We start from the raw sequence: 15,068 nt of genomic DNA, 5'->3' as shown, positions 1-15,068 counted from the left end.
AGAGGTATACAGTTCTTTCTCTGGTTTTAAGATACATGCAAAAAATACCAAAGGAGGTGAAATGGGAGCAAACAATGTAAATATTTCAGGGGCTGGGACGTATGCTGAGAAAGGTCAATTCAGCCATCCCCCCTGACTCCAGCAGGCCTAAGGTGACCACATGTTTCAATTTGCCGGGCAATCCCTATTTACTCAAGAGTCCCAATTTATACCTGTTGTCATGATATAATTATTAAAGTACTCGCTGTAACTCTAAAAAGTGTACCATACTGGATAATAAATTATATGGTCACCCTACCTATATCCATAATATCCTTGAGGATAACTCCACACTCCTTGGAAGAAAATTTAGTTTAAATTCTAATTCTGATGCCTGGAAAAGAAGCTCTAAATTCAAAGGAAAGAACCCTAAATTTACTACTACCCTCCTCATTAAAAAAAAAAAAAGAAAAAAAGAAAAAAAGAAAAAAGAAAAAGCTGCTGAAAATTTATTTTAAATTGCAGACTAAAAAAAAAAAAAAAAGTAAGAATTACCTGTTGAACAAGGCATCTGGAAATTGGGATCATTGCTATCCAAAACAGGCAAACAGAACTGGTTACTTGCAGATCCTAGCATAGGATCCTTATCGCTGAGCATGTTCTTCAGCGAGTCCTCTAAGACATTTTGACTTGCACTAAAATCCTCACAGACTTCATTCTCCAGGTTGGATCCTAGAAATAGGGCATCATCTAAGTGTTCAGTAGGAATTAAATGATTAAATGTATCAACTATATCCATGAAGACTTCTGTGTGTCTTTCAGCCCTATAGAAAGACAAAAAAAATACCATAAGAAATAAAGCTATCAATTGAAAATCACCTAATACCAAATTATTTTAATAGTTTTGAGTCTAAGAACACACTTAAGGTATTTCTGAATTGTTGTTTAAAAAAAAATCCTCACTTGTTTTTAGAATATACATTTGGAAATGTAGAACAAATCTTTACTAATGTTTCTTCATCATGCATGTAGTATATCATTTTACCAGAAATTCTACTAAATGTTTACTCAGTTCATTATTTTTAGAAAAAAAACTATGTATATAGTCCATTAACTTGACACATACGAAAGAATTACAAGGCTTAAAGCATAAAAACAATTGATTTTAACCACAACCTTTTCACAAATTAAGCATCAGACACTGCTTTTACAATAAGTCCACATAAAAGAGCTAAAATCAAATAGTTTAAATTTTTATCCCATACCTATTAAAACCATAAAGTGGCCTTGCTTTATTTACAAAGTATTAAAATTATTTAAAGAAAGGTAATACATATAGACAAAGGGCTTTTATTGTGGGGGTAGGGGCGGAAAATGAAAAAGAAACTATTAACCCAACAAATCAAAACTTAAAAAACTACACACGCACACAAAGATGTGCACAAATACACCTTTTTTCAAGGTCCCCTTTTAGGAGAAAAACAAGATAAATGACACAAAGACAATCTACATCATGTATTTAGATTTATTTTAGTTATGTGTGGTCTATACAAGTATCAAGTTAGTCTCCCATTTGAACTGTACCTACATTGCTCAGCAAAAGTCATTTCAAAGCTCTACAGGAGCCTCAATTATGAAAAGTTAAACCAATTAAGTTGAACTGGTTTGAGAGAAAACTGAATCAACATATTTTAGAGGGTAGAAAGTCAACCAAAAAAAACTAGTATTAATTTAACCAAAAAATTCCACTGATTAACCTATAACATCTTGGGCTCCTTAATTCCAAGATTTTTGAGATTAGCTCCAAATCTAACAAAATTTCCTCAAACTAGTCTTGAATTCTCTCCCCCTACAAAACTGAGGGAAGAATTTCAGATACACGCTACTGGTTATATATGTCATACTGTACTAAAAATTTTATCAACATTTATATAATTTAAGCCCCAATAATAAATAGGGTCTATTATCATCCTTGCATTATTTTAAAAAATGCACTTGAATAATTTAAATGTCTTCCCCAAAGTCACAAAACAGAGCCAAAATTCTAGCCTAGGTTTCAAGCTCCACAGCCCATACCCATTAGTGTTACCCTTTCACACTGAGCTAAGGGCTGAGATGATCTGACTTATTAAAGGCTCTCTAAAAACAATTTTCCTGCCAGGTCCAGTGGCTCATGCCTGTATTCCTAGCACTTTGGGAGGTGGGCAGATCACTACAGCCCAGGAGTTGGAGACCAGCCTACGCAACAAGGCGAAATCCCATCTCTACAAAAATTAGCCAGGTGTGGTGGCACGTGCCTGTAGTCCCAGTTTCTTGGGCGGCTGAGTTGGGAGGATCACTTGAGTACCGTACGCGGAGGTTGCAGCAAAATCAAGCCACTGCACTCCAGCCTGGTAACGAAAGAGCCCGACTCTGTGTCAAAAAAAACAAACAAACAAAAAAAAAATCCAAAAAAAAGATGAACTGCAAAAGGGAACGTGGATACCTGAGAGATTACGGAAATGTCCTAAATCTTGATTGCGATAACGGTTTCAGAAATCTGTTCATTTTTAACGAATGCATTTATTATACCTCAATTAAAAAAAAAGAAAAAAAAAGAAAAGAAATTTCCTGTCTCACAAAAGTTAATGCCCTTCTAAGTAGAAGAGTTTCGGTATCTCTTCTCATTTTTTTCCATTTATTTACATTGAAATGTTAATAAAGCACTGAAAGAAAATGCTAACTACAGACTTGCTGCTTATTTTACATGCATTTTCTCAACTGACAGAAAACTGTAGCTAGCAATGCTGAAGAAATCTCAGGACAAGTTCCTTTAAGAATTCCCTACCACACTATATGATCTCAGCGCCAAAGAAAGTCTCAATTATCATACATCACCAATACTTCCGCCTTATATGTTTTCAGGTTCCAAAAAAAATTTTAGTATATTAAATTCTGGTAATTAAAAATAATTTATGAAAATATTTACTAAATGTTTACAAAATTAAGTAGAACTACCAATGAATTCATTTATCTGAATGTGCTGGAATCCAGTACTGCAAGCCAAAGCCACCTCCACTTCAGAGAGTTGCATCCCAATTAGTAATCTTTTTTCTCAGATCAATCAAAAAGAAAAAAGGTAGTTTCAGCTCTAGAAACAAATGGCTAACTTTCCTTCAAAAAAATGATATGCTGAATCTACTGAAAAAGTAAATGCACTTGTTACCACAGCAACATGAGGCTAGCAAATTCTGCAAACTTCCTATGAGGTCTTCCTATTGTACCAATTATACGCTGTGAGCTTTCAAGTGATGGGAACATTCACAACATTCAGAAGTTATGGTCACAAAGCTCAAGATCACACAGCTATAATGAAGACCAGGCCATTATAACTAGTCATCAACAAGCAATTTTTTTGTTTGTTTTCAATAATACTGCTATGAGTGAAACCATCCCAAAACCCTTTCATGGCTTCAGAGCCTGTAACGTATTTCTTGAAGATCAATTTTTTTTAAATAAAGCATATTGTAAATAAAATGGGTCAAGCTTTCCAGTACTGTTTTTAAGTCAAAACTATTACGACTTATAAAGCATGCTTCCCCGGATTGAAACAGGCATTATCAGGAAAAAGGTTTCCACAGTCACAAGTGGAGACAGACTAAAGTTACATTTCTTTAACGATACTGTTTATTTATTCATCAAATGTTTACTAAGCAGCTACCATTGTGTGAGACACGTTTAGTAGGCTAATGAAAATGGGAATATTCTAAGAACATAGTAATAAAGCGTTATCACATTTGTGAGTCCAAAGAAGACAATTTCCACAGGACAAATCATAATCCTAGTGTTTCGTGGGACACGTTTTAAGAAAAATTATTATAAATGAGTGAGAATAATTTTTCTTACATGGTTCCAACTGGCTCTGGAGGTAATTCCAAAGAGAAAATGCCAAAAATGAACAGTATGTAGCCATCCAAAAGAACTCCCTTGAAAGTAACATTTATTGGAGATATAATTCATTTTTAAAAATCAGTTTCAGATATAAAGTGATCAGTCTCAAAAATAAAGTAACTCTAATGCTAAATAAGCAAACAAATTAGCCAAATGTAGAAATATTTACTCACTTGTAATGGATACACTAATCTACTAAACGCAATGTGGTACCCTGGATTAGATCATGGAACAGAAACGGGACAGTAGCAAAAAAACTGGTAAAATCAGAATAAAGTCTGTAATTTAGTTAACAGTAATACACCAATAATAACAATATCTGTTCTGATAAAGGCACTAGCTTTATGTCAGATGTTAATAATCAGGGAAACTAGATAAGGGTATACAGAAACACTACACACCCTTTGCAGCTTTTCTATAAATATAAAATTATTACAAAATAAAGTCTTAAAAAAAACTAAGAACATTCTGGGATACCTAGTAATGTGGCTAACAAAGACAATTGGATCTAATTAAGGGGGGAAATTAGGAGCCAATTTAGTATCTTTGTTAATTAAACAAATGGTCTAATTTAAACAAATCTCTGTTTCTTAACACTAAAATTCTACTTAAATGCTCCCCTATATTTGGCATTCTAAATTTAATAAAACATAATAAGCCTATATAGGGTGAATTTTAAATGGCTAATGTTATGTGTATATCCAATTAAATCAGTATTGGTAATTTGGGAATATACATGTTAAAGTCAGAAATTGTTTCTGGGTAAACTCATGTTTACAGACAACAGAATATATGCAGCTAAGCATGTAAATGAATAATCTGCATAATTCAAAATTATTCATTTACTCATACATGTATTAAGCATCTAATACAAAGCATTTTAAGTCTAGTGAAACGAACCCATCAAAAAGTCAAAGAACTCACAATTCAAAACAACATAAATATATATAAACAAATACCACACATATAAACATCACAACAAAATGCTAAGTGCCGTATTGAAGGGCTGCGAATAATATCACAGACGAAGGTAAAACTGAGGAAGCTAACAAAGGCTAGGCAGGTGATGTGTAAGCTGGATCCTAAAGATTCAGAGGATATTCCAGGCAAATGGAACACCATGTCTTAATTACAAATCGCTGAGTTTGGTCCTAATGGACTATTTCTAAAGACTCAGAATACAACTAAAAATAATTAGTACTAATTTGCCAAATAAAATTTAATCTGAGTCCAAAGATATTTCCTGCTTTAAAATATGTTTCATCTGTAATTCTCAGAGAATTATACTGAAGCCAGGTTTAGTTTATACTAACAAAACAGCCTAATTATTTTATAAGTGTTTCAAGTATTAATAGAATGCAAAAAGATGAGATTTAGAAAGTGTCAACAGCAAAAAAAAATTTCACTTTAGGCCAGGCACCGTGGCTCACACCTGTAATCCCAGCACTCTGGGAGGACGAAGCGGGCAGATCACCTGAGGTTAGGAGTTCGAGACCAGCCTGACCAATATGGCGAAAACCCGTCTCTACTAAAGACAAAACAGATTAGCTGAGCGTGGTGGAGGCTGAGGCGGGAGAATAGCTTGAATCTGGGAGGCAGAGGTTGCAGTGAGCCAAGATCGCACCATTGCACTCCAGATTGGACGACAAAAACAAAATTCCATCTCGAAAAAAAAAAATTACGCTTTATGAAAACTCACTTTAAGAGCAAATTAAAATTCTCTATCCCAGCTTTTTAAAAACACCTTCAAAGTAAACCTATGAATTCTATTATTTCCTAACACACACACATACACATACACGCCTAACAATAAATCACTAAGGCTATCAAAGGCCAAAGAGGTTATGTACTAAGATGAAGTACACTCTCACGTAGTCCACATTTGTGTCTGTGGGTGTGTGTGTAGGGGGGTGGTGTGAGGGGAGTACAAATATATCAGGAGACTAATATCTCTGACAAAAAGTTATACAGGGCAATAGTAATAGTGGTGGTGATGGGAGATTGGTCTATCATAGTAAGTGAAGGCCTCACAGCGTTCTGAAGTGAGGTAGTTACCAATGCATAAATGCTGAAGAGCAATCCAGACAAAGTCCTAGAAGTACAATGGTCTTAAAAGCAGAGCACACTTGATGCCTTCAGCCCCTGTACCATCGTTTAAATTAAGCAATTTCATCAGGCATGCTTACTAAAAACAAATTCCTAATAGGCAGTAGCAGAAGAACAAAACTACTAATAATAATAATGATAAAACAAAACTTCTTGTGCTCAAACTTCAAGACAGGCATTGTTCTACATGCTTTATATCTATAATTCTCAATCAGAGGTGAGTATGCCCATGCAGAGAATATTTGCCATGTCTAGAGACATTTTTGGTCATCACAACTGGAAAGGGTGCTATTTGCATCTAGTAAACATACTATAAAGCACTAGGACAGCCCCCCACACACACACAAAATTATCCGGCCAAAAATGTCAACAGTGCCAAGTTTAAGAAATTCTGCTCTACATTTATTCATTTAATCCTCAAAACAACCTTATATTATTATCCTGATTATATAAAAAATGAAATAAAATTAAATTAGGATCAAAGAGATTAAATGATTTGCCATAGTAGGTGACGGAGCTAAAAGTTGTTTGTTTTTATTTGTTTAAGCTATCTCCTACAGGAAAAACAGAGCTAAAATCTGAACCCAGAAAATTTCATTTAAGAGTCAATGTGCTTATGACTGCTCTATCTGTTTATAAGGTTAAATTCACTTGATGTTTACTGTGTGCAAGGCATTATGCTAAACAAATTAAATGCATCATGCCATTTAATCCTCAGAACCAAACCATTACGCAGGTACTATCATTCCCAATTTACAAGAGAGGGGCTAAATAGCAAAGTTACACTCAATATTACCAAATAAATAAGTGACAGAGCCAGGACTCAAATCCACTCTGCATTACACCAAGGTCAGTTCTTAACCACTATGGTATAACAACACTGAAGATGAATCATAGGTTATCCTTCGAGGACAGAGTCAAAAATTAGTAAGTGGTTAGATCATGTGGTATGACACAATACTACAAAGTACCATTCTACAAAGCAATTCAACCTAGTCATCTACTCTACACCCCCACTTCAAATTCTGGTTCAGTTTCGTTAATTAGAATCTATTGGCAAGACATCATTAAAGAAAGCAAGGATCATAACTTCTTTTCTAAACGTATCTGGTAAAAAGAAGATATCAAGGTGTCTGCTGCACAAAGACAACTTAGACCAAAGCAGACCTAAGGCCCTAGGAAAGGATTAGAAGATGTTGAAACTGGCCAACGCAGAATTACAGTAGCCAACAGTAACAAGAATAAGTTAACTTCAAAGTTTACAACTATATTGGCATTATATCATAACTGACATTATAAGCATTAGGAATTTGAATAAACCACCAAAGTAGTGGACCTAGCTCATCATTAAAACTATGGCCTAGGTAGTAACAGCCCAAGCTAACATGTACCTGGCACACACTATACGCCAGGCCCTGGGTATCGTATGCATTATCTCATTAGTTCCTCACAGCGACCCTGTAAGGTACGCGCAATTATTAGTCCTTTCTCTTTAGAGCAAACTGAGACCCAGATAATTACATAATTTGCCCAAGGTCACATACCCAATATTCCCACATTTGAACCCATTCCTGAGCCTACACTTTACACTCTATAATGCACTCTACACATTAATTTTTATGCTTTTAATGTATCATTAATGAAATCTTAAAAAATGCTAGAAACAAAAGTGACTCATCCTTCTTCCAAAATAAAGCAGGAATATGCACTTAGCCACCCTCTACACATAAAAAAAACAAAATGTTAGCCTCAGTGCATATGAACATCATTAGAGGAAAAGCAATTTATCAGCTACAAACTTTTCCATTTATTTTCAGTCTAAAACTTTGTTTTCATGTGCCCAGCTCACATAAATTACAAGTGAATTAAAATATTAAAGTTCAGCCTTTCTGTATAATCTACCATGCTCTTCAAAACTGTCTAATAAAGTTAGATTATGCCAACAGGTTAAAACTTCTGGAAATATCTTAAAATTTTTACTCAACTATTTCTCTATATCCACTCTTCATTGTATAATAGTCATAAAATTTTAAGATACCATTAAAAATGGTCTAAATTAAACACATTACGCAGGACAGTAACTGTCAGGTCCACACATAAAGCAATGCCTCATACAATGCCTTTTAAAACTCTTGATATTTCCCCCTTTAACTCTAATACACTGATTAACATCGGATGTCCATGAATCTTGTTTCCCAGTCTATATCTTTACTGAGAATAGAAACAGTTTTAGGGTCTCATGTATGTTTAATCACATCAATACTCTCAATATCTTTCCGTGTGTAATCAAAGGGCAACAATTAAAGAATATTTTTTGACTGTGTTCTCAAAAATGCAACAGTATCATAAATGTCTAACAGTTTGCCAAGTAATTTTTATAGTTGAAAAAGTGTCTATCCTTCTGAAAAGATACTCCAGAATTCTGAGAGGGTGCTCCAAGAAGAAATAAGAGAAACATAGTCCAAGACGTACTTTTCCAGAAAAGAAAAAAATCCAGCAGCCACTTGTCAGAAAGAATTCTTGAAATGCAGATGAATAAAAACTGTTAGAAATCAGCACCCCAAGAATCCTGAACTCCTTGACACTGTGTGGTGAAATAGTTATTGGTAACACACAAATCTAAACGTTGACCAAAAAATCTCATAATCTCATTAAAAAACAGAAAAGTGATCTCCAGAAAAAACATATGTAAAAAGGATTTTATGAGAAATTTAAATGGATCTTAAGAAAGCAAAATACATCAAAAAAGCAAACACCATCCCACCATGTTAAGGAAGATAAACATCATCTATTTTAGTAACTGAAACACAGAATTGTATGTATAATTTTCATTTACCAGTTTTTCCAAATAGGCCTCATACTATGAAAAAAATCTAAGCTCTTGATTTTTCAACACTCCAAATTGTCACTTGCTGCCTCCCAACTTTTATAATACATTACATAAGTGAAAGTCAAAGACTGTCAACCTTTCCTAGGGGATTCCAATACTCAATAAAATTTAAATTTTAATAACATGGTTTGAAATGATTAAAGACAAATTCCTTTCAATTTTTCTATCTTGAAATGTGCATGTGATCAAACCAATTTTTTACCTACATTTACATAAAACACTTCTCATAGGTGACTTTCCGATTATGCAACATATAAATGTACCGTAAGATCAACATGATAAAGTTATCTGAGGTCTATCCCAACAAGAGAGAATACATAACTAATTCAGGTGTATGCAAAAGCAGTAAAATAAACTACATTTTTCTATTCTTCAATAAATGAACCTATAAATAATGTAAATAAGAGGCAAACTTTGGTCCCATCACTGGCTCATTTTTATCATTTTGACAAATCACCGGGTACAGCTATCTGAAAAAGCTTAAAATCTAAAGCTGCAATCTTTTTAAATAAAAGTAGCCAATTTCAGGGCTGATTGTGTGGCTCAATCAGAGCAATCATCACTCCTAAAAGTCTCTGCCACTAAACTCTGCTACTATCACCAGAAAATGAAGTATGTATTGTAAAATAATAACAGTGAAAATGACAATGATGATGATGAAGTAAAGAATCATTATGGTAATATATAACCAGTAAACAGATGAATGAAGAGAAAAATTAGGGGGCAAAGGTCTAAGTGATAAATAAAGTTAAAAATTACTATTTAACAATAATCTTTACACAACACCTTTTGTGCTGTGGAAAGCAGCTATAAATTCAAAAACATAAGTATACTACAATAGAAAAGTTTCTGGTTCTTTGACTTAACATGTCGCTCTATCACAAACACACATCTTTTTCTACAAATATTTTCACAGTTCCAAACATTTCATTCAGGAATCAAAAAATGAATGATTGAGGTGTAGTTTTGTTAGATCCTAAGCAATCATTTTGACAAAGGGAAGACAAGTTCCACCCCAAAATAGTAATTAAATACAACAACGTACTGTATAAGTACTCCCTATGGAGTTTACTGCACTGGTTTTTAAATTTAACTTAAGATAGTAAAGTTAGTATTTAGAGAAGGCTCAATAATTGTTCTTTTTAAATTAAATACCTCTACATGTAATGCAGATTAGGACTAGAATATTAAAGCAGTGTTGCCACTTAACATTAATCCATGAACATATTCTACGCGTGACTATTGGAAAGCACTAATAACCACCCCAATCTAAAGTCTCTAGGAATTGGCATTTAAAAGCCCAAAGACGGAAAAAGGTCACCTGACCCGGCAACACATCCTGAGGGAAAGGAGGGACACAGGACTCTGCGCGATATCAACATTCTCTCCCTTTATACTCTCCGCACCGCCCCCGCCCCCCGTGTCAGGTGATCAGTTATTTAGCACCATTAACACGTACGTATCGACAAGTGGTTCACTAAATTACATGTATTATCGGAAGGCAAGAGTCTAGGCTTCTCATTTCAAACTAAGCAAAAGGAGTCGACAGTTTGGGTCCCGGGCACAAAAGCGCGCGTTAACTGGTGGATAAATGGAACAGCAACTCTCGTCTCCAAAAATCAGCGGCAGGGAGCAGCCTAGCAGCCAGGGCCAGTCCCAGTTTCCCGAAACCAAGGCCCAAAGCTCCACGCTCGGGCTCCTTGAAAGGGAAGAGGCCCTAAGCCGGATCCGGGGGCCTTCGAGCAGGGCCTTCCAGGCAGCGCCCGCCGTGCCTTGGGCCTGCGCGCCGGTGCCTCAGCGGCAGCGGGGCGCACTCGCGGCAGACGGCTGGGTACCAGTGGTCGGGAGAGAGGCCGCGGTCCCGACCCTCCGCCTGGCGACCGCGTCGCTGCGACTCCCTCCCCAGCCCGCGGTCCAAATGGTCCACAGGCGGCAGAGGCGCGGCCCAGGTAGGCCGAGAACGTTGCGCAAGAGGCCCGAGAGGCGATCTCTCGGCTGCGCGGGAGAAAAGCGCGGAGAGTCCGCCGCGGGAGGGGCGGAGAGGCCCGCGGAGGCGCTGTGCGTGTGGAAGGGGATGGGGGAGGGGAGGATCGCCCGTCTCCCTGGCCGCGGCCACAGCCGCAACTCACCCAGCTCCGCCAGACGAGCGCTACCACTGGCAGCAAGAGGAAGATGGTGGACGCTGCCGCCGCCGAAGAGGAGGAGGAGGGGGCCCGGTGGGTGCCGCGGAGAGGGGGTACGCGCAGGACGTCGGCGTCGCTGCCACAGCCTCTTTTCCTCCTGGGACGGAATAGCTGCTGCTGACGACACTATTTCTGGCTTCCGCGCCGCCCTCCTAATCCTCGTTAAAGCCGCCGCCGCCCTGAGCCCGAAGGTCGCTTGCCGCGTGGGGACTGTGCGACGGCGCGAGACCCCGCAGCCATCGGCGTGCGGCGGCGGCGCGGGAGCTGGAGAGGGGCCGCGTCACGTGACCCCACTGTTTACCGTTCCGGGGGCCGCGGCCTGCGTCGCTGCCGCGCCTGCGCGCTGTGGGGCCTCGAGCGCCGCGCCTCCGTGGGGCCCCGGGCTGCCGCACTCCCCGGCGCTGCCGCACCCCTCCCTGTCTTCCGAGGACGCGGCACCGCCTGCGGGCTTCTAGCTCACACCTCCGGGCCGCCGGGAGGGGCGAATCAGAGGAGCGCTTTTTCTCGACCGTAATAAGCACTAAGGCTTCACAGTTAATATAATATTCATGCGCAGCTCCCCAACCGCAGGTACTTTTCATTAATTGACTGGGAGTTCAAGAATGGTAGAGTAGGATGGAGTAGATGAGCCCTCTGCCCAAATATCTGTGCTGGCTCGGCACAGCAGCCTTACCATTAACTACCTCCGTTACCCTCACCCTGCATGGCTGGTCTACCTCAAGACTCAAAACTGCTACCTCCAAGAAACATTCTTGATATCCAGTAAGCAGTCTTCAGAATATGGTCCCAGGTTTCCCTGAGGGGTCGCCAAGACCTTTCAAAAGAGCCTCCATTTCTTTGCCAGGAGCATGTGTCTAAGGCCAAATTTTCTTCCCACCCTTCAACCAAAACAGCATATAGCAGCTGATTCAATGCAGAAACAGATAAGAGAATCCAGCCATCTTCTATTAAGCCAGACATTGAGGAAATTTGCAAAAATTTTAAATATCACTCTTTTTATTAATTTGGAAAATATACTTTTAATAAATACATTATTTATACTAACAGATATTGTGTGGAGGTCCAGAGACAAAAAGTTTTGAGACCCACTGGTCGAGCAGACCCACTGGTCTGCTTCCACAGACACTTGAGCTAACCCCATCTCAGCCTTTAATAAGCACTGTGAAGTAATTGTTGCTTGTCAGTCATTCCAACCAAAAGGAGCTCCTTAGGGACAGAGTTTGTGGCTTTTATCTGCAGGACCATTACAGTATTCAGCCAGTACCTGCTGAGCACCTTACTGTGTGGTCTGCACTGTTTTAAAACCTTTACAGTACTTGTTGATTTAAGCCTTAGACCAACCGCAGCCCACATTGTAAGATTAGTGCAGGGTGGAAGAATAAGTCACAGGCATGCGGTGAAGATCTGTTCTTTCCTCTCTCTAGTCTTCTGATACTTTAAGCACTCCCAATACCAAATGCTCTTCTACAAAGGAGGTTTGGGTTGTCCTGATTCCACTGGATTCCTAGAGTTTCACCCCATGTCTTGACTAATGAATCCCTCAAGACTTTGTTTTACAATATTGTTGTAATGTGTTTTTGAGAAAGGAAAATAGAAATGAGGTGTTGTTTTTTTTTTTAATTCTCACTTGGGATGTCTGGGATGAATTATAAAAATAAGCCTAATGTTATCTTTACTCTTCTGGTGGATCTCAGTGTGAGATTTCAAAAGGGCATTTGGAAAGAATAAAATTATTGTTATGAACAAAATCCAACCCCGAAGGAATTCAATAGAGTAGAACTTGATAAGGGAGACTACTAGCTGGAAAATCCCTTAGAAGGGCTGAGGAAAACTTACCTTCTCAGAGAAGTTTTAGTAAATTTAAGGTAAAACAAAATGGAGATTAAAAGAAAATGTAAGAATCATAAGACTGTCACATTTACAAAGCAAAGATTTCTGATCCTAAAAAAGTCAACAAGTTTGCCATAGGCATGATGTTTTGATTCTGTTATTTTGAACCAGCCAAGCACCCAGATTCACATTTGTCCATTAATGATCTTTGCTTTTTGCTTCCAGATGTAAACACGAACTATTTATCTTATACCCAATTCATAGAAAGGTTAGTAGAAGAACCAGCATAATAATACTGGCAACAGCTATAACTGCACACAGGACTTATTGGAAGATCAGATTGTATCAGTAACATTGAAAACTCCAGGCCGGGTGTGGTGGCTCATGCCTGTAATCCCAGCACTTTGGGAGGCCGAGATGGGCAGATCACGAGGTCAGGAGATCGAGACCATCCTGCCTAACATGGTGAAACCCCGTCTCTACTAAAAATACAAAAAAATTAGCCAGGCGTGGTGGTGGGCACCTGTAGTCCCAGCTACTCAGGAGACTGAGGCAGGAGAATGGCGTGAACCCAGGAGACAGAACTTGTAGTGAGCTGATACTGCGCCATCGCACTCCAGCCAGGGCGACAGAGTGAGATTCTCTCTCAAAAAAAAAAAAAAAGAAGAAAGAAAACTCCAAATTAACTTGGGAAAATTAAATTTGGTAGGAAAACAAGACAGAGTAATTGATAATGGCTAAAACTGACAGTGTATTTGTATTTAACTAAAAAATTATGAAAGAAGGAAAGTTGATAAAATTTTCATCTTGCAAAAGGTTGATCTAAGAAAACTGAGCCTGGCAGAGATTAAGACTGTGGAAAACAGTACGCAATGTAGATACAAAAGTCAATTTTGATACGAAAAAAGCTTGTCATCACTGAAACATTGCTCCCTACAGTATCACTACACTAAATATGGGGGGAAAAAATTGGAAGAATTAGCTACTATGAGCAGAAAGTCAATAAAAATATTAAATTTATTTAATGAAGTTTTTTCTGGCAAACACTTTCTAAACACACATACTTTTGTGTTAGTTTAGATTAGATTTAAATGTTTATATGCTTAAACACAGAATCAAAACAGTGGGGTCAAAAGATTTCAAACTCGGCCAGGCCTGGTGGGTCACGCCTGTAATCCCAGCACTTTGAGAGGCTGAGGTAGGTGGATCACCTGAGGTCAGGAGTTCGAGACCAGCCTGGCCAACATGATGAAACCCCATCTCTACTAAAAATACAAAAATTAGCTGGGCATGGTGGCGGTCGCATGTAATCCTAGCTACTCTGGAGGCTGAGGCAGGACAATGGCTTGAACCCGGGAGGTGGAGGTTGCAGTGAGCCAAGATGGCACCACTGCATTCCAGCCTGGGAGACAGAGTGACAGAGATGAAAAACAAACAAATAAAAAACAAAATAACTCAAACTCATTTTACTGAGATCATCATTGAACTTGGAGGCTTAAGTTACAACACTTTTTCTTACATCATCGGCTTGCTCCCTTCCACACATTTCTTTTCCTACTTTCTCCAGAAAGATGGGCCGCAGCTACTCAGGCTTTCAGCAGTAAACAGTGGGTTAAAAGAAGTGCAAGCCCCATCGGGAGGTGAAAATTTCCATAGCTTACCTCTGTTGAAGGGGTGAGGCCTAGGAAGGCTGGATCAAGCAATAAAATAAAGCTTTTCCATGCATCAGGACTGTGCAAGCTATAAAGCACCTTTGTCAACTTCAGCAACTTTAAGGCACAGGAAAAGAGCAGAGAGAGACCTGAGGCATCAGATTTTTAACTAACTCTATGATTAACTGTCTTTGTGACCTTATCTCTTTAGACTCCTCTGCGTTACTCTCCCTGCCAACACACTTCATTTGCTCATTTGTTTATTCATTTATTCCATTATGCACCCCAATAGGTTTCAGAAATAAATGGTATTGTTCATGCCCTCAAAGAACTCAGAAGAGTGGCAGTAGATAATTAGGATTCAGCCTGGTGTGACAGCAGTTGGTGTAGAAGACCCATATTCGTGTTTTATTTGACCTGGAGTGGGTATGGGGGCCTTTTCTGACAAAAGGGATGTCCTCAAGGTCAAAGAAGTACCAGAGAACTTGATGTGTTTTG

At 38.5% G+C, this 15,068-nt stretch overlaps 1 protein-coding gene across 2 annotated transcripts in view; it reads right to left on the bottom strand.

Annotated features, from left to right (window-relative positions):
• PHF3 (PHD finger protein 3) overlaps positions 1-11,383 on the bottom strand; it is an 85,703-nt gene extending 74,320 nt beyond the window's left edge. Inside the window, exons 1-2 of one of the 2 annotated variants that reach the window (XM_025381907.1) lie at positions 11,035-11,383; positions 535-803 (exon numbers count right to left, since the gene is read on the bottom strand). Coding sequence is in view for 1 of the 2 variants with exons in the window: in XM_025381905.1 (XP_025237690.1) it covers positions 535-778 (244 nt within the window). In the remaining variant the exon portion in view is untranslated. The remainder of the gene's footprint in view (positions 1-534; positions 804-11,034) is intronic. The other variant, XM_025381905.1, reaches the window with a different exon arrangement.
• Positions 11,384-15,068: the final 3,685 nt, after the last annotated feature.

The sequence above is a fragment of the Theropithecus gelada genome, chromosome 4 (assembly GCF_003255815.1).
Source record: "Theropithecus gelada isolate Dixy chromosome 4, Tgel_1.0, whole genome shotgun sequence".
Taxonomy (NCBI): Eukaryota; Metazoa; Chordata; class Mammalia; order Primates; family Cercopithecidae; genus Theropithecus; species Theropithecus gelada.
Note: the sequence above shows the minus strand (reverse complement) of the source record. Positions and strands in the feature narration are given on the sequence as shown.